We start from the raw sequence: 22382 nt of genomic DNA, 5'->3' as shown, positions 1-22382 counted from the left end.
GTCCTGGAGATCGGGAGTGACAAGCGCCTGGCCCTGCCGCCAGAGTCTGCTCCCAGGAGCAAAGCCCCGAAGGCAGAGGCTGCGACTTCACCCCCCAGCGCCCAGCCCCGAACCTGGTTCACGATGTGCTCAGTGATGGTACGGACGCTCTTCTCCCGCCACCTGAGCCTCTTAACGCCTCTGATGGGGGAGGGGGTCGACGCGCGCCCAGAGTACTTCAAGTATAGACAGCATGGGGGCCCAAGCTGCTCCGTGCCCCACCCAGGCCACTGTAGGTTTTGAGGGATGGCAGCAGCCGCATGGTGTCCTCTGTGTGGCTTTACTTCTGAACCTGTTTCCCTAGCTGTAGTCAGGGTCCTCGTAGGCCTGACTGCAAGGGCCCGCACTGTTCTGCATCCTCGTGAGCACTGGCTGTCACTGTGACGACACTTCTTCTAACCAGTTACTGGTATTGCCATGGTGATCAAAATAAGAATAGCAACAGTTAGTGAACCCAGCTCTCCAGACTGGCAGTCACGAGACTAGAAAAGTCCCTGGGCCAGTCCAGACTCCAAACCAAGGTACAAGGGAAAAAAGAGGCCCTGGGTCCTGAGTGGAGCTTAGAGACCTAGAGCCACGCCCCCCTCGTGTGGCCCAGGAGCACAAGCCAGGAAGATGGGCTGTGGGGTTAAAGGTGACACAGGGCAGGGGTGGCAGCTTTTTAGAATGAGGAGAATGCAAATGAACCTCCAAGACAGTGTGTGTGTCAAGAGTGGTGTCATGGGTGGGGCACCGCAAGTGCTCCTGGGCAGGCAGAGCTAGTAGGTCCAATTAAGTTGGCTCCTGTCTCCCCCTCCCCCACCCGCCCCTGGACCTTGGGGACCAGGAATAACTAAAGCTAGGGAGAGGCCGGACACACACTTCCATGACTTTCCCTGAGCATATCCTGAGTGCTAGGCCCTGGGCGAGGCGCTGGGGAATCAGACAGGGTCCCCGCAGAGCTCAAGCGGATGCCCAGAGGGGAGCAACCTGGTCAGCCACAGGACCTTGGGCTTCAGAGGCTGGGGTGACCCCAGTGCTGGTGAAGGGGGGGCAGGGGCGGGGAGCAGGGATCCCAAAGCTGGGGGAGGGGCCGCTGGAGTGTGGGAACCCCAGACGTTGAACTAACACTGACTGGATTTGCTTTGCAGCTGAGCACAGCCTAACTCTCCCTTCCTCCCCAGGTGCCACCTGTGCGTCATCAAGGGCGGTGGGCAGGGTAGGGTACAGCTAGGGCTCCTGGCCTTTGGTGGACTGGGCAGAGCAGCTGAACCTTGAGACCCCCCACCCCCACCCCCACCCCCGGGAGTGTAGGAGCCTGTCTGCCACGTGCTGTCCAGCCCAGTCTATGTCCCCTCCAATTCTGTGCCTCGTGTCTTCCCTACCCTGGCTGTCTGAGGCCAGGGGCACCTGCCTGCCTGCCTGCCTCTTGTTGTGTGTGGGGCTCTACCAGCCTCTCTCTGTGCGTTTCAGGGGTCTGGAGGGTTTCGGGGAACACAGCTGGATTCAGGTGGGAAGGGGCTCAGCCTATGCTCTGGGCTGAGGGGGGCACCTGGGCCCCAGAGCTACCCTTCCTTCCACCCTGGTTAGCTGGGGTGTTAGCACAGGGTGGAGAGGAGCCGCGGTTCGCGCTGCCTGGTGTCTCCTAGCCAGAGTTCAGCTCCTGTTTGGGGCGCCTCTTTATACCTGGGCCCCTCCCGCCTGAGGGCTCTGCCTGCCTGTCTGTCTGTGCCACACCCAGTCTCTTTGTCTCTTCCCTTCTGTGTGTTCCCCTGACCCTTCTCACTCTCTCCTCCGCACCCTCTCACCCCATCCTACCCCAAAAGAAGGGAGTTGGGGGTGGGGGCTGAAACGATGCTACGGAAGGGGTTGGGAAGGCAGGAGGAAAGACAGGAAGAGGGGGCGTGTGGCCAGAAAAGAAACGAAAGCAATTTAATCTTTTTTTTCTCTTTTTTTTCTTGCACATTTTTTTTTCAATTTGTTTTCTCTCTCTCTTCCGATGCTTAAAGTAGAAGTGGAGCAGAAAGGTAAACGCACTGTCACCAATGCTAACCCCTAACTCACACTTTGTTCCGCCCGCCCGTCCATACTCATGTGGCCTGCCCCTCCCCCCTTCTTCTCCCCCTCCCTACCTGGTCGAGTGATTTCCCTGCCCCGGGTGTCCTCCCGGCACAGCTGGGCTGGCCCTGGTGCTGCGGCACCGCCAAGGCCAAGGTCATGGCCCTGGCTTCTCACCCTCCAGATACTCACGGAAGCTCCTCTCTGAGCCTGGGCAGGATCCCACCCCTCCCCCTCTCTCTCTTCTCTCTCTCTCTCTCTCTCTCTCTCTCTCTCTCTCTCTCTCTCTCCTCTCACCCCCTCTGTACTTCTCTGGTCCCTGGTCCCGGCTGGGTACCTGACCTCATCTCTCTGGGTACCTGACCTCATCTCTCGTTTCTTTTGCCTCCCTTAGGAGAAAAGTGTAACCTTCCAGGCGGGTGGGGAGGGGGGGACTCCCGCCTCCACAGGCACCGGTAGAGCTCTCTCTTCCTCACTCTCTGTCTTTTCCTTCCCTTCCTCTTCCTCTCCCCACCTCTCTCTCTTCTCCTCTCCCCTTATACCTCTCGCAAACTGTTTCTGGTAGGGGGTGGTGAGATGGAGGGGGGTTTTTTCCTTGGGCACCAGATTTCTCCTCTCTCTCTGGCTCCTGGTGGCTTAAGTTCTTCTGGTTTGGCGTTTCCAAGGCCCAGAGCTGTTGTGGAGCACAGAGAACCAGTCTCCTCACACGCAACCCTCCTGACCAATTGTGTCTAGTACTGGGGAGGGTTGTCAGCTATCCCAGTCCCCTGGGAGGGGGCAGCCTACCAAAACCCTGGGGTGGGGGTTGGAGTGGGCTTCCTGGAGAGGGCGGGAGCGGGTTCTGTCTCTGCACACTTGCAAAGCTGCAGTCAGGGTTTCTTCCGGGCTGAGAGGGCCAAGAGGGATGGGGGGGTGTCACAGACTAGCTCTGGGGACTTCCACAGGCCCCGTAATTTCTCGCAGGGAGCCCCGTGGTGGTGAGTGAGGCGTCCGTCATGGGCCGGGAGCAGAGGGTAGCCTGCTAGCAGTCGGGAGGAGGCTTGGGCCAGCAGGGAGACTGCCCTCCGGGTCCCTCTTGTCTTGAAATTAAGGTGGTCTGTGGAGGCTCCCCTGCTGGGCGGCGGGCAAATCCCTCTGAGCTGCCCCCCTCCCCTTTCCTCCCCTGCCCATCTCAGAGGCCTGGGCACCGTCCCCCGTGCAGTCCCGAGTCAGACCTGCACTGGTCACTCTCCTTGTGGGCTTGGAACTATGGCATCGGGGTCGGGCTGAGGGAGGGGAGAGGTGCTGGGAGCTGGGTGCTGAGGAGTGAGCCTTGCTGCCCGAGGCTCTGGGCAGACCCTCTCACCTTCCCCCTTCCTGGGAATGACTGTTTTTCTCTGGTACCCTCTGACTAGCTCAGGCCCTCTTCATGAATACACACCCTGGCAGGGGTTTCTGTGGAATACCGGAAAGACCTGGGGAACAGCAAAACAAAGGGGTGGGGCCAGGTCGTCTGGTCAGAGGGTACAGATAGAGTTGGCAGGAACGCCAGGGCTTGGAACCCAGGCTTAACCTTGGCTAAAGGGGCTGTGTCACGGGCTGCCGTGTGCCCTGTGTCCTGGTGCCAAGCTGCCCCTGTGCTGTGAAGGGAGATATGCAGATTACAGATCCCCAGCCTGCTGAGGAGCTAGGCTGGAAGTAAGCACTGCCCAGGGCTTCCTCACAACTGAGGCTGCCCACCATGCTGGTGCCAAGTCACCTCAGCCCCCTGTGCCCTGGGGCTAGCTGCTTTGGTGATGGACCAAGCAGGAGCAGAGAATTCACCGTAGACCCACACACACACCCTACAGCCCTGGCCTGCCTGTGGGTTCTGTCATGGAGTGAGGGGAGGTAGCAGCCCTCCTGAGGGAAGGGGCTGGCCACTCTGACCTGCTGGATCAGTAGGCTAGACTAGGAGAAGGTGGTGCTGGGCTGTGAGGGCAAGGGTGGGCAGGCCAGCGGTGCCAACGAGATGCAGTCGAGGTTTTCCTCTTTTCAGGGAATGGGGGGGTGGGGCGGGGCCCCCCACCTTTCTGACATCAGCGCTGCCTTGGTCCCTACTCCCGAGCCGGGGATGGTCACAGGTAAATCGGGGTCCGGGGCAGGGGAGGTGGGGGGTTGGCTGGGGTGGGCTGGGGCTTTATCCTAGCACCTGGTTCCCTCCCTTGCCCCCTCCGAGCTGGACCTGGGACTGCCCCTGGAAGGGACTCTCAGTCGGGCCTGAGCCTTGGAGTGAATTCTCTGCTCACCCCCTCTCTCCTCCCAGCACTAACCTTTTCTTCCCAGGTGGTCTGCAGAGCGCCTCCCTGGGAGCCAGGACTTTGGATACACAGCCTTCCTTGTCTCTCTTCCCTCTGCACAGCTCCCTCACCCCAATGTCCCGGGAGTGCTGTTCTCCCCTCCGCCCTGTGCACCAGTGTCAGTGTGTGCTTCTGAACCTGAGCCGCCAGAGACCCTCCCTAGCTAACCTAGGAGCCGCTTCCCTCCATCCTCTCCTCAGCTGCCTAGTTGGCGGGTGCCTGCTGAGTGGAGCCCAGACAGCCCAGGGACTGAGGCCGAGGCTAGGCAGCCCTGGGCCTTCCTGCCTGAGCGGAAGCTCCGCTCTGCCCTGCGGCTGTGGGGGAGGAAGAAAGTGGAGTTTTTGCTTTTGTTTTTGCTTTTGTTTTAAGACAAAAGAACGTCTGCCCCTGCGTGGTTGGCGAAGGCTGGGACCCCAGCCCCTAGTTTTTCCGTAGAGGCAGAGAAGAAAGGCCAGGGTGCTGATGCCCGAACCTTGAGGCTAGGTGGCAGTGCAGCAGAGGACCCCACTCCACACCCCTCGTACCCAGTCTGGAGAGCTCCGGGCAAAGCCTTTATCCCCAGCCTGTAGGGTCTCTAGCAGCCAAGGAAGGGAAGAAGCGCCACCTTCCCACACTAACCCTGCTCTTGATGGCCTCCAGGGTTCACAGCTCCAGGGAGAGGGGCAGCTGGGCAGGGCGGGACTTCCGGCCCACAAACCCCCTTCCCATCACCAGCCCGACCAAGCAACCATGACTGCAGCAGCAGGAGGGGACAGCATGGTTTCCTCCCCCACCGTGTGACCAACTTGCCTCTCTCTCCCCCCTCTCCTGCCTCTGCTCTTCCCCTCCCCTCCCTGCCTACCCACCCACCCACCCGGCCCAGTCTTCGTGTGCCCAGGGACCCTGCAGAAGGTGCTGGAGCCCACCTCCACACACGAGTCAGAGCACCAGTCTGGTGCGTGGTGCAAGGACCCGCTGCAGGCAGGTGACCGGATCTACGTTATGCCCTGGATCCCCTACCGCACGGACACACTGACTGAGTACGCCTCCTGGGAGGACTATGTTGCCGCGCGCCACACCACCACGTACAGACTGCCCAACCGTGTGGATGGCACTGGCTTCGTGGTCTACGATGGCGCGGTCTTCTACAACAAGGAGCGCACCCGCAACATTGTCAAATATGACCTGCGGACCCGCATCAAGAGCGGCGAGACCGTCATAAACACAGCCAACTACCACGACACCTCACCTTACCGCTGGGGAGGCAAAACCGACATTGACCTGGCGGTGGACGAGAACGGGCTGTGGGTCATCTATGCAACTGAGGGGAACAACGGGCGTCTGGTGGTGAGCCAGCTCAACCCCTACACGCTGCGTTTTGAGGGCACGTGGGAAACGGGCTACGACAAGCGCTCGGCCTCCAACGCCTTCATGGTGTGCGGCGTCCTCTATGTGCTGCGATCTGTCTATGTGGACGATGACAGCGAGGCGGCAGGCAACCGCGTGGACTACGCCTTCAACACCAACGCAAACCGAGAGGAGCCCGTCAGTCTCGCCTTCCCCAACCCCTACCAGTTCGTATCTTCTGTTGACTACAATCCCCGGGACAACCAGCTGTATGTGTGGAACAACTATTTTGTGGTGCGCTATAGCCTGGAGTTTGGACCCCCAGATCCCAGTGCTGGTGAGGATGGGTTTTGAGGGGTGTGGGCCTGTTTGCATGCATTACTTTGGTACCAGGATGTGGGGCCCACTATAACCTCTGGGGGATTAGGAGGTGAAGAAAATCACAACTTGTGACAAACATCTACCCTTCCCACAGCCCACACGCAGTGTGGCTCTGTCTTCAGGGCTTGGGGTTCACTGTACTGTTGACCAAGTGACTGAGGCATTATTTTACTTCAGAATTGAACCCCGGGATTCCGGGCTCTAACCGGGGTCTGTGCTGCCTGGGACCTTAGTGTAAGAGTGCCGGGATGGAGACTCACAAGCAAAGACGGTGCTGTTCTCCTTGGCCTCCAGCCTCCGGTCACCTCCCCAGAGCCTTGGGATTCCCCTGAGAGAGGGGGTCAGCCGTGTCACGGAGGGAGGGGCTGCATCCAGCAGCTTCGACACGCGTCTCCAGGACCCGCCTGGGAGAGACTTCATGGGGCAAACTAGTTCATTCTTGTCCTCTTCTGAATGTGCATGTGAATGTAGGAGACTTCTGAGCACAAACAGGCCAGGGGGCCCAGGACACGTTTCCACTTCCATGGGTGAGGTCAAGGTGCCAGGGGACCCTGTGTTTGGGCACACTGCTGTGACTATGCCCTGTGTCTCCTACCTTCCAGGCCCAGCCACTTCCCCGCCTCTCAGTACCACCACCACAGCCCGGCCCACGCCCCTCACCAGCACAGCCTCACCAGCAGCCACCACTCCACTCCGCCGGGCACCCCTCACCACACACCCAGTGGGTGCCATCAACCAGCTGGGACCTGACCTGCCTCCAGCCACAGCCCCAGCACCCAGTACCCGGCGGCCTCCAGCCCCCAATCTGCATGTGTCCCCTGAGCTCTTCTGTGAACCCCGAGAGGTCCGGCGGGTCCAGTGGCCAGCTACCCAGCAGGGTATGCTGGTGGAGAGACCGTGCCCGAAGGGAACGCGAGGTGAGTGCCGGAGCAGCAGTTGAACTGGAAGGGTCAGGAAGCAGCTTAGCTCTGCAGGTGACAGCTCTGCAGGTGACAGCTTAGCTCTATAGGTGACAGCTCTATAGGTGACAGCTTAGCTCTGTAGGTGACAGCTTAGCTCTATAGGTGACAGCTTAGCTCTATAGGTGACAGCTTAGATCTGTAGGTGACAGCTTAGATCTGTAGGTGACAGCTTAGCTCTATAGGTGACAGCTTAGATCTGTAGGTGACAGCTTAGCTCTGTAGGTGACAGCTTAGCTCTATAGGTGACAGCTTAGCTCTGTAGGTAACATCTTAGCTCTGTAGGTGACAGCTTAGCTCTGTAGGTGACAGCTTAGCTCTGTAGGTGATAGCTTAGCTTAGCTCTGTAGGAGATAACTTAGCTCTGTAGGTGACAGCTTAGCTCTATAGGTGACAGCTTAGCTCTGTAGGTGACAGCTTAGCTCTATAGGAGATAGCTTAGCTCTGTAGGTGATAGCTTAGCTCTATAGATGACAGCTTAGCTCTGTAGGTGATAACTTAGCTCTGTAGGTGACAGCTTAGCTCTATAGGAGATAGCTTAGCTCTGTAGGTGATAGCTTAGCTCTGTAGGTGACAGCTTAGCTCCTGGGGACCTGCAGGTGTTCAGCTCTCGGCCTCAGACTAATCACAGCCAATTTCAGGACAGACATGGGGCAGATGAGCACCTCAGGTGTTCTAGGGGTTCCAGACAAGGTTGGGAGAGGCTTGGTGAAGAACCCTTCCACCACAGATCGTGCCTTAGGTGTGCTAAGGCTGGGAGGCCTGGGGTGGGCCTCGTGCCCTTGCCCAAGCGTCCTTCTCCTACTTGCCCTCTGCTGTCTCCTCGCTCCTTCCTTGGCCCCCCTTCATCTCCTTCTCTTTGGCTTTTTTTGTCTCTCTCTACAGGAATTGCCTCATTCCAGTGCCTCCCCGCTCTGGGGCTCTGGAATCCCCGGGGCCCTGACCTCAGCAACTGCACTTCTCCCTGGGTCAACCAAGTAGCTCAGAAGGTACCAGTAACTGCTGCCCCTGGAGGCAGGCCAACCAGAACCCAGGGTTGGCAGGAGGTTGGCAGGAGGGGTGGGAAAGTTGGAGGCACATAGAGCTGAAAGCCAGGGCAAGGGTTCTCTTTTATCTAAACTGTGTGTGAGAAAGGCCGGCAGGGAGATGGCCTGTGCAGGCGGGGCCTGTGGTGAGGGAGCTGGAGCGTGTGGTGATGGGGCGGGGCGTGTGGTGAGGGACTGTGCAGCTGTAGACCAGTGCACACCAGACCTGAGGGCACCTCACCTTACCTCATGCAGATCAAAAGTGGAGAGAATGCGGCCAACATTGCCAGTGAGCTGGCCCGCCACACACGGGGCTCTATCTATGCTGGGGACGTGTCCTCCTCGGTTAAGCTGATGGAACAACTGCTCGACATCCTGGATGCCCAGCTGCAGGCCCTACGGCCCATTGAGCGCGAGTCAGCCGGCAAGAACTACAATAAGGTGGGCCTGTGGGAAGGATCTGGCTTGTGCTTCTGCACCTGTGGCCACCCCACAGTGACCAGTGAGGGACGTGGGGCCCCGGGCTGCTGCACTGCCCTGAGTAGTCCTCAGAGGTAGGGTTCCTGAGCAAGGTCCCCAGAAGAGTGCTCTGTCAACGCGGGGGGAGGGCATTGCTGCGCCTCTACCTGCCACTCCCTCCATTTCCTTCTCTAGATGCACAAGCGAGAGAGAACCTGCAAGGACTACATCAAGGTGAGCCCGGGAAGGCCCGGCTCTTGGCGAAGAGGGGCCCTGGCTTCCTGGGGACTCTGGAAATAGAAGGGAGGGGAGGGGACATCAAGACTATCCCAATGGGCTGGAGAGATGGCTCAGTGGTTAAGAGCACGAACTGTTCTTCCGGAGGCCCTGAGTTCAAATCCCAGCAACCACATGGTGGCTCACAACCATCTGTAATGAGATCTGATGCCCACTTATGGTGTGTCTGAAGACAGCTACAATGTACTTACATATAATAAATCAATAAATCTTCAAAAAGAAAAAAGACTATCCCAAGGGATGTGGGAGACCCAGTCTATTGTCCTTGCTACCCACAGGCTGTGGTGGAGACAGTGGACAACCTGCTTCGGCCAGAGGCACTTGAGTCGTGGAAAGACATGAATGCCACCGAGCAGGTCCACACGGCCACCATGCTCCTGGATGTCCTGGAGGAGGGGGCTTTCCTGCTGGCTGACAATGTCCGAGAACCTGCCCGCTTCTTGGCTGCCAAGCAGAACGTGGGTGAGTACTGCAGCTACTCCAGGGTCAATCTCAAACCCTGGGGCTTGAGGGTGGGGGCTCCCCGTTCCTGGGCTGGGGTAGACACTGAGTGCGTCTTCCTCTGCCCACTCAGTCCTGGAGGTAACTGTCCTGAACACGGAGGGTCAAGTGCAGGAGCTGGTGTTCCCCCAGGAGTACCCCAGTGAGAACTCCATTCAGCTCTCCGCCAACACCATCAAGCAGAACAGCCGCAATGGTCAGTGTCCCGCGGGCTTGTCTGCGCGTGCGCGCTTGGCCCGCTCTGCACCTTGATCTTGGCTCTGTAAGGAACATAGCGGTCGTGTGTTTAGTCGAGGTTTGTGTGCCACTAGTGACAATATTCCAGCGCTCTGCGGAGGCCTGGGTTCTGGCTCTATTTGATATGGAGGCAGAGAGGCTAGGGTCTGCCCAGGGCAGGCAGAGAGGAAAAGTGGGGCTGGAGAGACGGCTCAGCGGTTAAGAGCGCTGACTGCTCTTCCAGAGGTCCTGAGTTCAAATCCCAGCAACCACATGGTGGCTCACAACTGTCTGTGACAGAATCTGATGCCTTCTTCTGGTGTGTGTCTGAAGACAGTGTACTCATATAAATAAAATAAATTAATCTTTAAAAATTAAAAAAAAAAAGAAGAAAGTCAAAGTGGGTCAGAGAAACAGCCTCTGCGCTGACACTTACGCTGCCCACCAAGTGAGGGGATGGTAGCTTTGTGGACATGGCCCGAGCTGCTCGGATGGGACAGCCCAGTCTCAGTGTACCTGAGAGCTACGTACGGAGCCCAGATCCTGGGCTGTGGCCAAGGATAGCCACTGCATCTCCCTGGGCCCGTCTTCCTCAGGTGTGGTGAAGGTCGTCTTCATTCTCTACAACAACCTGGGCCTCTTCCTGTCCACGGAGAATGCCACAGTGAAGCTGGCAGGTGAGGCGGGGACTGGTGGCCCTGGCGGTGCCTCCCTGGTGGTCAACTCACAGGTCATTGCAGCGTCCATCAATAAGGAGTCCAGCCGCGTCTTCCTCATGGACCCTGTCATCTATACGGTGGCCCACTTGGAGGTGAGCCCAGGTGCACCCTCAGACTCCCTCATGTCCCAGCAGCCTCTGTTCCCGACTGAATATCCCCCCCATTCACCCTCCCCCCGCCCCCCCTCCCCGAGAGTAAGTCTCAGCTTCCTGCTTCAGCTTGGGTCACCGAGCTGGTGGTCACCTTGGCACCCCCAGACACTGCCTTCACGCTTGTCACTGTCCCTGTAGCTGGTATGAGGGTAAGAGCAGAACGTGCAATCTCGACACTCTGTCTACCACCACGTGACAGGCCAAGAACCACTTCAATGCAAACTGCTCCTTCTGGAACTACTCCGAGCGCTCCATGCTGGGCTACTGGTCAACCCAGGGCTGCCGCCTGGTGGAGTCCAACAAGACCCACACCACATGTGCCTGCAGCCACCTCACCAACTTCGCCGTGCTCATGGCTCACCGAGAGATCGTAAGCTGGCCAGTGCCCTGCTGAGCCGGGCGGGCGGGCGGGCGGGCGGGCAGGCGGGCGGGCCTGCTGTTGCTGGCCTAACTTTGCATGGCGTCCCAGAGAGCACACGGCAGGGCGTTGCCTATGAGGCCAGCTCATGGGCATGGGGGCCACCAATCTTACCTGGGGCATGAGGCCTTGCATCTGGCTCCCTCTGTCCCTGAGGCACTCTGGAGAAGCAAGTCGGTGTCGCAAGGCTTCCAGAACATGAGGAAGTGGGCCTGCACTGCCTGCACGGGGGCGGGGCCAGCTTGGTGGCCAGAGGGCCTTGTGGCCCACGGCCTCGCCTGGGTCCTTACCTTCAGCTGGCACCTGACCAAGCCCTGAGTGCACCCCCTTCTCCTGTCCCCCAGTACCAAGGCCGTATTAATGAGCTCCTGCTCTCAGTCATCACCTGGGTTGGCATTGTCATCTCCCTGGTCTGTCTGGCTATCTGCATCTCCACCTTCTGCTTCCTGCGGGGCTTGCAGACCGACCGCAACACCATCCACAAGAACCTGTGCATCAACCTCTTCCTCGCCGAGCTGCTCTTCCTGGTTGGAATAGACAAAACTCAGTATGAGGTGAGGCCTACTAGGGCCAAGGCCAGGCAGAGGGACGCGCTGCAGCCCCTGGAGCGGCCGCTCACTGAGCTGCTCTTGCAGGTCGCCTGCCCCATCTTTGCCGGCCTGCTGCACTACTTCTTCCTGGCCGCCTTCTCCTGGCTGTGCCTAGAGGGTGTGCACCTCTACCTGCTGCTGGTGGAGGTGTTCGAGAGCGAATATTCGCGCACCAAGTACTATTACCTGGGCGGCTACTGCTTCCCAGCCCTGGTGGTCGGCATCGCAGCAGCCATTGACTACCGGAGCTACGGCACTGAAAAGGCGTGAGTCACCCTGCTGTCCCTGGGGTCTTCCATCTTCTTGGCTTTCTTTGGGCCAGGGCGGGGCGGCTGGGCTCTCAGGCACCTTCCCACTCCGGTCGTGTTTCTTTGTAGCTGCTGGCTGAGGGTGGATAACTACTTCATCTGGAGCTTCATTGGGCCTGTCTCGTTTGTCATTGTGGTGAGTGGCACTCCGAGTATTGGGGCTCCTTTCATTCAAGCTGGTCTTGACCCTAAGCCCCGGGCTCCTTGCCAGCTTTGCAAGGCACTAGTGTAAAAACTGTCAGACAGGCCAGGGCATGGCTCAGTGGAGAACACTTGCCCAGGATGCAAAAGGCCCTCGGTTCTATCTCTGATAACACACACGGATACATGTGCACACTGTGCACGTGTGCGCGCACGCACATACACACACATACACACACACACACACACACACACACACACACGCGCACGCACGCACGCATCCTGAAGAACAGCTAAAAGATCAGGATGACATATGAGTGGTTCCTTGGCACTGAGGCCAGTGACGATCCCACAGTTAGTTATGGTTCAAGCCATGATAGCAAATAACTGTAGATAGTGGGCAAAGAAGGCCCTGAGAAGAGGCTGGACCCCAGCCTGCGCCCACTCTGCTCCTGCCCAGGTGAACTTGGTGTTCCTCATGGTGACCCTGCATAAGATGATCCGCAGCTCCTCCGTGCTCAAGCCCGACTCCAGTCGCCTTGACAACATCAAGTGAGTCACTGACCCTGGGCGACCAGAGGTTCCTCAGACACTATCACTGCTACCGTCCAGTGGGATTTTCAGTGAGAGGGTATTCGTACCTAGGACGGCCCTGTTTAACAGAGCCAGAAAGGGCAGCAGTCCATCCAGCCCGTGCTCGCAGAGTCAGTGTGAGTCTGTTTGAGGGTACCTGGAAAACGGGCCACAAAGGGGGTTTTAGTGGCTGGAAATCTAGCCAAAACCTTGAGGTTGGCAGGGTACAACAGGCCTTCCCAAGACCTCCTCAACCTTAGCTTAGGTCTTTCAGGCGGCACTGGAGGCCTTGGGGCTGGCCGTCTTCCCTCTTCCTTGGTGAGTACCGTGACTGCCTGTCCCCCTGGCCACCAGGTCCTGGGCGCTGGGTGCCATTGCGCTGCTCTTCCTCCTGGGCCTCACCTGGGCTTTTGGCCTCCTCTTCATCAACAAAGAGTCAGTGGTCATGGCCTATCTCTTCACCACCTTCAACGCCTTCCAGGGGGTCTTCATCTTTGTCTTTCACTGCGCCTTACAGAAAAAGGTGAGGGTGGTAGGTCTCCTCAGAGACACTGGATTAGTAAGGGAGGGGAGCCAGGATGACGCTCGGGTGCTCCCTGGGACCGTTGGGGACCCTTGGTCACCTCCCTAATGTGGAGTCTTGATGGAGGCGGGGCGGGGATATTCAGTCAGAAGTAAAGACGACTGCAGCAGAGCAGCCAGAGCAGGTCTCACTATGGGTGTCCTTGTGGCCCTGTTAGGCATGAGGCCCCGCTTTGGGTGACAGACAACTGGGAGCCACAGAATAAGCTTCCTACCTCAGCAATGGGAGTGGTTCTCCCTTGTCTGGTGGCTTCCAGGGCAGTGCGCGGACGATGCACATGTGCACACGGTGCACACACACAGACAAAACATCCATAGTCAGAACATTTCCTAAAAACACATAGAGTGTGGGGGTGGGGGGCTCCTCACTTTAATCCCAGCTCTCAAGAGGCAGAGGCGGGCAGATCTCTATGAAATTTGAGGCCAGCCTGGCTCACAGTGCAAGTTCTAGGACAGCCAGCACTACACAGAGAAAACTGTCTCAAAAAACACCACCACCAACAAGACCACACATGAGGGAGAATTTAAAAAGTCAAGGGCTGGAGAGATGGCTCAGTGGTGGAGAGCTCAGACGGCTCTTCCGGAGGTCCTTAGTTCAGTCCCCACGGTGGCTCACAACCGGCTGCGTGGGATCTGACGCCCTCTCTGTGTCTTTGGAGGGAGGGAGCGACAGAAACAACACATAGAGGGGCTGAGGGCATAGCTGAGTCGGTCAAAGCCTGTCTCGCTTGCACGAAGCCTGGATTCCATTCCTAGAGTCACAGGAATTGAGCATAGTGATGCATGCCTAGCATCCCGGCACTGGGGAGGTGGGGGCAGGAGGATCAGGGGAACATGGTCCCTGTGCCCGGCATGGAGTACATGGCCCTTAAAGACGTGTTGAGTTGGAAGACCAAGGGATGAATAAGAAAATTGGTGGTGGACAAGATTATGGGCCAAGGCTTCAGTGACCTGACAGCCACGAAGATAAGAGATCGGTCTCGGCAGCAGGTCTGGGAGTGACAGTGCGCTGACTGTCCCTCGCACAGGTGCACAGGTCTGGGAATGAGAATGCGCTGACTGTCCCTCTGTCCCTCGAACAGGTGCACAGGTCTGGGAATGAGAATGCGCTGACTGTCCCTCTCACAGATGCACAGTTCTGGGAGTGTCAGTGCGCTGACTGTCCCTCTCACAGACGCACAGGTCTGGGAGTGACAGTGCGCTGACTGTCCCTCTCACACAGGTGCACAAGGAGTACAGCAAGTGTCTGCGTCACTCCTACTGCTGCATCCGCTCCCCGCCCGGGGGCACTCATGGCTCCCTTAAGACCTCCGCCATGCGAAGTAACACGCGATACTACACAGGGACCCAGGTACCCGGGCAGGGAAGGCGTGTCCACCAGATCTCTCTGGGGCAGAGTGGCCCTAGAGATCCCCTCATGTTTGGGCTGTGTCCCCAGAGCCGAATCCGGAGGATGTGGAATGACACCGTAAGGAAGCAGACAGAGTCCTCCTTCATGGCAGGTGACATCAACAGCACCCCCACGCTGAACCGAGGTGAGACCCCACACACTGTGTTCTCCCAGCTCCCTGCCCCCGTCTCTCAGTTGCCGTGTAACCTCTTTCCCCTCCCTTGGGCAGGGACCATGGGAAACCACCTACTGACCAACCCTGTGCTGCAGCCCCGCGGGGGCACGAGTCCATACAATACACTCATTGCGGAGTCCGTGGGCTTCAACCCCTCCTCGCCCCCAGTCTTCAACTCCCCAGGTGAGGACTCTCAGACAGCCGGGTGCCAGGCCGGGTTGGGAGGGAGGCTCCGAGGACAGGTCCTCAGGGCTCTCTGCTTAGCTCACGCTTGTCTTCTCTTTTTTGTGGGCTGGCGTCTACAGGAAGCTACAGGGAACCCAGTAAGTACCTCTGTGTCCTGGAAGCACTTCCAAAGGGGGGGAGCAAGGCAGTGGCTTTCTGTAGCCTCGCATGGGCTGTATGTACACTTGGGGTGCCCCTACCCACAGGCTCCGACATGGTGGCTGGGTGGGAGCCTCAGATAGAGGATGAAAGTGAGAGGGGTACACTAGGGACCTGCATGCACCGGCTCCATCTGCTGGAGTTCTGAAACGTCAAACTTGCAGACCCTGGGGCCTGGTCCTGATGCCCACCCTCCTCAGCCCGTTGCTAGTTGGCAGAAAACACTGCAGCTGAGGAAGAGAAAGTGGGGGTGGGGACCTGGGGCAGACCCTTGGCCTGCCTGTCCAGCTAGGCCCGTCTTCATTGCTCCCTCTGCCCTGCAGAGCACCCCTTGGGAGGCCGGGAGGCCTGTGGCATGGACACCCTGCCCCTTAACGGCAACTTCAACAACAGCTACTCCTTGCGAAGTGGTGATTTCCCTCCAGGGGATGGGGGTCCTGAGCCGCCCCGAGGCCGGAACCTGGCGGATGCTGCAGCCTTTGAGAAGATGATCATCTCAGAGCTTGTGCACAACAACCTGCGGGGGGCCAGTGGAGGCGCCAAAGGGCCCCCACCAGAGCCTCCTGTGCCTCCTGTGCCAGGGGTCAGTGAAGACGAGGCCGGTGGGCCCGGGGGTGCTGACCGGGCAGAGATTGAACTTCTCTACAAGGCCCTGGAGGAGCCCCTGCTGCTGCCCCGGGCCCAGTCGGTGCTGTACCAGAGTGATCTGGATGAGTCGGAGAGCTGTACGGCAGAGGATGGAGCCACCAGCCGGCCCCTCTCCTCCCCTCCCGGTCGGGACTCCCTCTATGCCAGCGGGGCCAACCTGCGGGACTCGCCCTCGTACCCGGACAGCAGCCCCGAAGGGCCTAATGAGGCCCTGCCCCCGCCCCCACCTGCTCCCCCCGGGCCCCCAGAAATCTACTACACCTCTCGCCCGCCGGCCCTGGTGGCTCGGAATCCCCTCCAGGGCTACTACCAGGTGCGGCGGCCCAGCCACGAGGGCTACCTGGCTGCCCCCAGCCTCGAGGGGCCAGGGCCCGACGGGGACGGGCAGATGCAGTTGGTCACTAGTCTCTGAGGGGCCTCATGGACCAGAGGCCAGAGGCCTGGCCAGGGAGGGAATCCAGGAGGGGCCCTGGTGGGAGCAGAGACTGACGAGACAGTGGCTGGTGGGCCACTCTCTCCAGGTGCCCCTCTGCCTGTGGGCCCCACAGTCCCTCGGGGACTATGACCTGGGCCCCAGGTGCCAGGGTTAGTAGACAGGGTTTCCACCAGCCACAAGCCCCAGCCTCTCTAGGGGAGTCATTGAGGAGAAGCCCTCAGGGCCCTGGGAGTGAGGGAGACGCTGGTGGGTGTGACCGACTTCCGAAGCTCCCTGCCTTTGGAGGGAAAGCGGGGCGAAGGCTTCCCTGGGTGTAGGGGCTGCCGCTTTTGAGGTGGCCAAAGCCTTGGAGGATCCACTCTATCTGCTGCTCACTCTTCTCCGTCCACCAGAAAGGGACAGTGGGACAGATGGACAGGATCCTTCCGTGCTACAGTTCCTTGCTTCCTGGAGACTGGGCCTTACACGGCGAGAAAGCCCAGACCGGGGGCTGGGGCTGTGGGGCTGGTGTTAATGGTGGACCTTTCTCTGAAGCTCCTTTCTCCTTTGCTATTGGTCCCTGTCTCCCAAGCAAGCCTGCCCCTCGACCCCCAGAGTGCACCCAATGACCCCCTCCCTTGGGGTGACTCCTGATGAAGCACAACTCCCCGCAGGGCCCCGAACCCACTGGAGTGGCCATATTTGGGCAGTTCCCAGTCCTGTGGGCTGGGCTATCTGGGGAGCAGGGTTGGGGTCTGGAGTCCCCTGAGGAGTGGGTCCTGGCTTTGGATCTTTCCCTAGGGGTCCTCTCACCCCTCTCTCTTCCTCCCCTATTGCTGTAAATATTTCAACAAAATGGAAAAGGAAAAAAAAAAAAGACAAAAAAAAAAAAGTAAGAAAATCTCATCACTTGAAGCCACCGGGCACCTGCAGCCCAGGCCAGCCCAGACTTTCTCCGGAACAGAGCAGCGGCCAGCCCTGGCAGCCAGGACTTCCTGTGTGTGAGCATCCCAGCTGGGGTGGGCAGCCGTCAGAGCAGCTTTTACACTCCAGAGACAAAATCTAGAAACAACAGCGAGACAAAGAACCTGCCCTTCCTCCCAGCACCCGTCCTCTCGCCTCTGCTCTGCCCTGTCCTCCCCGCTGCCCTCCTGGGGCGTGTACCTCACTGCCTGCCCCAGGGCCAGAGGCCTGTCTCCCCTGCCCCACTGGCCAGGAGACATCTTCACACCCAAAGATGCTTTTGCCAAGATGGCTGCACTACCCCTTTGAGTTCCTGCTTCTTGTATATCACTTCAGGACTCATGGCAGGCAGAAGGAGGCTGGTGTCCCATCCTGAGAAGGACAAGGGAAAGAGGTGGGGGTCAGAGAGTAGTGGTTCCTGGGGCTGAGGGTGGGATGGCAGAAGTGATGTCATTTCAGGGGTGGGGGACAAAGGTGAGAGGTCGCTTTTCCTTACCCCACCTCCAGCCCAGCCTGCCCTCCCCCCAGTTTTTTGGGGGTAGCATAATCCTGCTGCCCTCATCTAAAGGTAGCGCCACACCTCTGCTGACTTCATCCTGTCTCTTCCCTGCCTCCTTCCTCACAAGTGCCATGAGTTTTCAAGCATCCTCCAATCTCAGCTGCTGCCATGAGCTTCTTTGGGTTATGGGGGAGGGGCTCTAGGAAGGAGCTGAGGAGGGGGGGATGGGTGGCTGGAAGGACCCTTTTTGCTGCTAGAAAGCCCTCTCCCTTCTAAGGAGCTGGGACTGGCTTGTCCCCAATCAATGAGGGGGAAGGGGCCAGACCAAAGATGATGGTTTGCCCCATGGAGGGGAACAGATGTGAGAAGGCAGGGTTTATTCCATCTCTGGTTTTTTCTGGTAATGTTTTAACCTGTCTTGCCAGAAGACCAAGGATGAAGTCTAAATAGGGAAGAAGAGACAGGATGGGGACAGTCTGTCAGGCAGATGTAAAGGGCACGGGATGGCTCTGCTCTGGCCTAACTTGACTGGATCTGGACTTTGCTGTGGCTGGCCTAGGAGCCAGAGGACTTGACTCAGCCCAGGCCTGAGGCCATCAGACACCAATAAGACTGGAAGAAATGGGGTGAAGAGCTCCTCGGGGATTGGCAGGCACAGGCGTCCTGGCCCTCTGTCCCTGTACAGCCCTTCCCTGACTGGGCTGTGGAGAGAGAGTAGGATGCGATGTGGCGGGCCCTAGCTGGAATCGCTAACACAGGGAGCAACTTCCTCCCAGGCCTCAGCTACATGGCAGGGCCCCACGTGGGGCTGGATCCACTACAATCCAGCGTGAAGCCACCCAGAGAGCCCAGGTGTCCCCTACCCTAACCAGACCTGGTGCCTTGACGCCCCCACCCCAGCGGGGACGGTACAGAGAAGGGTCTTGGGCTCCTCCTCCCTTCCTTGGGCTCCTGAATTCATTTGCTCCTAAGTCTTGCTCATTCTTTTTCTCTAGGTTGTTTTCTTTGGGTTTTCCTCGCTATCCAACTTTTCTTTGTGCTCTTTGTTGCTGTCTCTGTGTTCCTCTCATTCTCAATTTCTTAGTCCATTTGGGCCTCCTCCCTGACCCCACGCCCTCCCTCCTTCCTCCCCTCCTTGGTCTCCTTTTCGATATGCCAAACCAATTTTGGGTCGAGTGCATTTAACGAGAATAAAACAAAAGGCTCATAAGAACGTTTCAGAAAAAAACAAAAAGTTTTAAAAAAATGTTGAGTCAAAAAAGTCAAACAATAAAGAAATTAAGATTTCTTGAAGTGATAGAGTGGTGTGGTCAATTGGTGGACTAAAAAATGCATGGTGTAGTTCCCTTGGTCCCCAGAACATTCCAGAGTTGGATGAGCATAGTATTACAGGCCTATAATTAAACATGAGAAGCGGAGGCAGTATTATCAGTCAGGGTCCAGCCTGGGCTACCAGTGAAACCCTGTCTCAACAAAATTAAGGGGCTGGGGAGATGGTTCTGGTACAAGTCCCAACTTCTGTTCCCCTATGGTGGCTCGGCCACCTGTGACTCCAGTTCTAAGGATCTGAACCCTCTGACCTCCAGAGCATACCTGTGGTCCGTGTGGTTACATACAAGCAAAACACTCAGATATAAAGTCTAAAACAACCCTCAACAGACACCAGGAACTGATGTGCGTTCTGTGCTTGTGTGTGGAGTGCTTTTATACTCCTGGTCTGGCTGTGTCTTGGGCAGTCTCTGATCTGCACCCATAATGCAGGGTGCACAGGCACAGTTATAATTCCACTTTACAAGTGGTGCGCCGCCACCGCCCGGCTGGAAATGGATTCTTATCTGCTGAACTATCAGTGGCTTTTCCTGAAGGAGATGCCAGGCAAGACAATGGGGGTATCCTTCGGGGCTCACCAGTAGTTTTACCTCTAGACTTAGGGCTCCTAGAGGGGAGATAGAAAGTGTAGTCTATAAGGAGGCACACCACACCATTAAAATAACTTAGTGAGTCTGCCGATTTATTCAAGCAGAAGTCTGGGGAATACGTGTGGGAACGGGTTTTACTGGTGGGATGTAGTTGAGCGATGGTGGCAAACGCCTTACCCAACCCTTGGGAGGCAATGGCAGGTGTATCTCTGCGAGTTTAAGGCTAGCCTAGTCTACGGATTGAGTTCCAAGACAGCGAAAGCTACAACAGAGAAGCCCTGCCTTGAAAAGCCAATGGGGGCCGGGGGGAGGAGGGGACAGGAGGGCCTGGGTGTGTGTGGGAGAGCCCGGGGTGTGTGTGTGGGGGGGGGAGAGCCTGGGGGTGCGGGAGGGCCTGGGGGGGGTGTGGGAGGGCCCGGGGGTTTGTGGGAGGGCGGGGGGGGGGTGTGGGAGGGCCCAGGAGAGGGTTGTGGGAGGGCGGGGGGGGGGGGGTTGTGGGAGGGCCTGGGGGCTGGAGGGGAGTGAGGAAAGAGTGAAAGGAACATAGAACTGGATCAGGCTGAGTTTACTGACATAGGCCCACGAAGTGGACAGTCTTGGCTTAATATAGAGGCTTGCACATTTATTAACAAACAAATAAATAAATGGTGTAGCCAGGCAGTGGAGGTGCACACCTTTAATCCCAGCACTCAGGAGGCAGAGCAGGCAGTCTACAGAGAAAGTTCCAGAGCGAGCAGCCAGGGATACACAGAGAAACTGTCTTGAAAACCAAACAAAAGTGGGTACATAGTATAAACCTAATCCTCTACAACAGGAAGATCCAGGAAACATGCCCTTCACTAATCCTGTAAGACTCAAAATGGTGAGGCGATCTGTTGTTACCTTCTCTTTCTGTTCCAAACCTTCTCAAACAAAACAGAGAAAGGCTCCATTGAGTCCACTGAATGGTGGCGAGAAGGAATCTAGCCCTGAGAACAAACTTCGGGTCTTGAGCCACTCTGTAGACTCAGAGCCCCTGGAATGAAAGGCCAAGTTCCCCTGCTTTAGAAAGGCACCTATAAGCTTTATTAATAGCCTTTTCCCAGGCTGTCCTCAGAAGGACCTACAGCTTTTTACAAAGGTGAAAAAGGTATACTGGGGGGAGGAAGCAGTCAGAATTTCTGGGGTATCTTGTATGCTGTTTCAGTGAGAACGTAAGAAGCATCGCAGCCCTTGAGTTAAAGCAGGAGCTCGTGGAGGTCAGGTGACTGATGGAGTTCTGGCTGTTCTGACTCACAGTAGGTCTATGGGTCATGTAGCCATTTCATCAGCTCCAGAATGTATACGGGATATACTTAGAAGTTGGCAGAATTTACACATTGATTCTCTGACCAGTGCAGTGTTAGGGAAAGATCCAGTGACATCCACGGATGAGCACCTGTGTGTCATCATCAGGCAAGAAGGTAGCAGGAGGTCTTGGTGCTCTGTCATATAGTCATTAGACAGTAAGTGGTGTGGTGTTACTCAGAGAAGGGTCTCAAACACATTGTGGGTGCTGTGTGTAAAAGATCTTAATCCAGAGTTTACTTGTTTTCCATTGAATTAGCAGAGGCTGGAAAAGTGGTAAGACAGGTAAAGTGTCCAAATGGAAGCCACTGGAGTTGCCACTACTAGAAAAATAATGACGTAAACACAGTACCAAATCCCAGGAGGAACTGCAGAAATTAGTGCTACCATCAAGGACTTGAACGATACAGGGGATGATGGCTCCCATCACATCTTTCGTTAACTCTCCTACCTGGCCAGTGCAGAAGACAGATGCTGTGGTGGTTTGACTATGCTTGGCCCAAGCGAAGTGGCACTATTAGGAGGTGTGGCCTTGTAAGAGAAAGTGTGTCACTGTGTAGGTGGGCTATGAGGTTGCCTACCGCTCAAACTCCACCTAGTGCAGAAGAGAGCCTCCTCCTGGTTTCCTTCAGATCAAGATGTAGGACTCTAGAATCCTCGAACACCAAGTCGGTCTCACGCTGCCGTGCTTCCTGCCTTGATGATAATGGACTGAACCTCTGAACCTGTAAGCCAGCCCCAATTAAACGTTTGTATGAGTTGCCCTGGTCATGGAGGCTCTTCACAGCAATAAAACCTAAACCAAGACAGACGGATTGTGGAGAATGTCAGTGGACTATAGAACATTTAATCAAGCAGTGATTCTTATTGTAGCTGCTATACCAAATGTGGTGTCCTTACTTGAGCTGATTAACACATTTCCTGGGACATGGTATATAGCTATTGATTTAGCAAATGTCATTTTCTCAGGACCTGTCCATAAGGACTAAGAGAAAGCAATGTGCTTTCAGATGGCCAGGCCAGACTATACCTTTACAGTTTTACCTAAAGGATATATTAACTCTCTGGCCCTGTGTCATAACTTAGAAGTGGTCTTGACTCTCAGTCTCTTCCATGAGCTCTCACATTCCTGCATTGTACTGACATTATGCTGACTGGACCAAGTGAACGGGAGGCAGCCAGCACCACTTTGGACGTGTTGATAAAACAAATGCACATCAGAGGATGGGAAGTTACACCAACCAAAATTCAAGGTACTTTTATCTCAGTGGAATTCTTAGGAGTTCAGAGGTATGAGGAATGACAAGATATTCTTTCTAAAGTGAAGGATAAGTCATTGCACGTAGCCCCAACTTATTGAGCATATTTGGATTCTGAAGACAGAACATTCTGCACTGTGTTACTCCAGTCCATATCCAAAGTGACTCTGAGGGCTGCTAGCTTTGAGCAGGGCCTGGAATAGGAGAAGGCTTCAACAGGTCCAGGCTGCTATGCAGACTGCTCTACCACTTGGACCATTCACAGATCCAATGGTAGTCGAGGTGTTAGCGGCAAACGGGTGCTGTTTAGAGCCTTTAGCAGATCCCATAGGTAAAGCACAGAGACATTTAAGATTTTGGAAA

At 56.8% G+C, this 22382-nt stretch overlaps 1 protein-coding gene across 6 annotated transcripts in view; it reads left to right on the top strand.

The window, feature by feature from the left end:
- Adgrl1 (adhesion G protein-coupled receptor L1) overlaps positions 1–18812 on the top strand; it is a 43398-nt gene extending 24586 nt beyond the window's left edge. The window contains exons 1-20 of one of the 6 annotated variants that reach the window (XM_052166147.1): positions 26–138; positions 4094–4178; positions 5257–6057; positions 6704–7018; positions 7946–8049; positions 8341–8526; positions 8740–8778; positions 9120–9303; positions 9416–9538; positions 10155–10369; positions 10629–10799; positions 11192–11401; positions 11483–11703; positions 11815–11881; positions 12347–12438; positions 12814–12982; positions 14264–14576; positions 14661–14789; positions 14912–14929; positions 15314–18812. In XM_052166147.1, the coding sequence (XP_052022107.1) occupies positions 124–138; positions 4094–4178; positions 5257–6057; positions 6704–7018; positions 7946–8049; positions 8341–8526; positions 8740–8778; positions 9120–9303; positions 9416–9538; positions 10155–10369; positions 10629–10799; positions 11192–11401; positions 11483–11703; positions 11815–11881; positions 12347–12438; positions 12814–12982; positions 14264–14576; positions 14661–14789; positions 14912–14929; positions 15314–16050 (4194 nt within the window). In that variant the 5' untranslated portion in view covers positions 26–123 and the 3' untranslated portion in view covers positions 16051–18812. Of the gene's footprint in view, positions 1–24; positions 139–2337; positions 3054–4093; positions 4179–5256; positions 6058–6703; positions 7019–7945; positions 8050–8340; positions 8527–8739; positions 8779–9119; positions 9304–9415; positions 9539–10154; positions 10370–10628; positions 10800–11191; positions 11402–11482; positions 11704–11814; positions 11882–12346; positions 12439–12813; positions 12983–14263; positions 14577–14660; positions 14790–14911; positions 14930–15313 lie in introns of those variants that run through there. The other 5 variants (XM_052166146.1, XM_052166149.1, XM_052166150.1 and 2 more) reach the window with 5 other exon arrangements.
- The last annotated feature ends 3570 nt before the right edge of the window (positions 18813–22382 follow it).

This window comes from Apodemus sylvaticus, chromosome 21 (genome assembly GCF_947179515.1).
Source record: "Apodemus sylvaticus chromosome 21, mApoSyl1.1, whole genome shotgun sequence".
NCBI classification, from domain to species: domain Eukaryota; kingdom Metazoa; phylum Chordata; class Mammalia; order Rodentia; family Muridae; genus Apodemus; species Apodemus sylvaticus.
The sequence above is the reverse complement of the archived record's forward strand: the minus strand, read 5'-3'. Positions and strand labels throughout refer to the sequence as shown.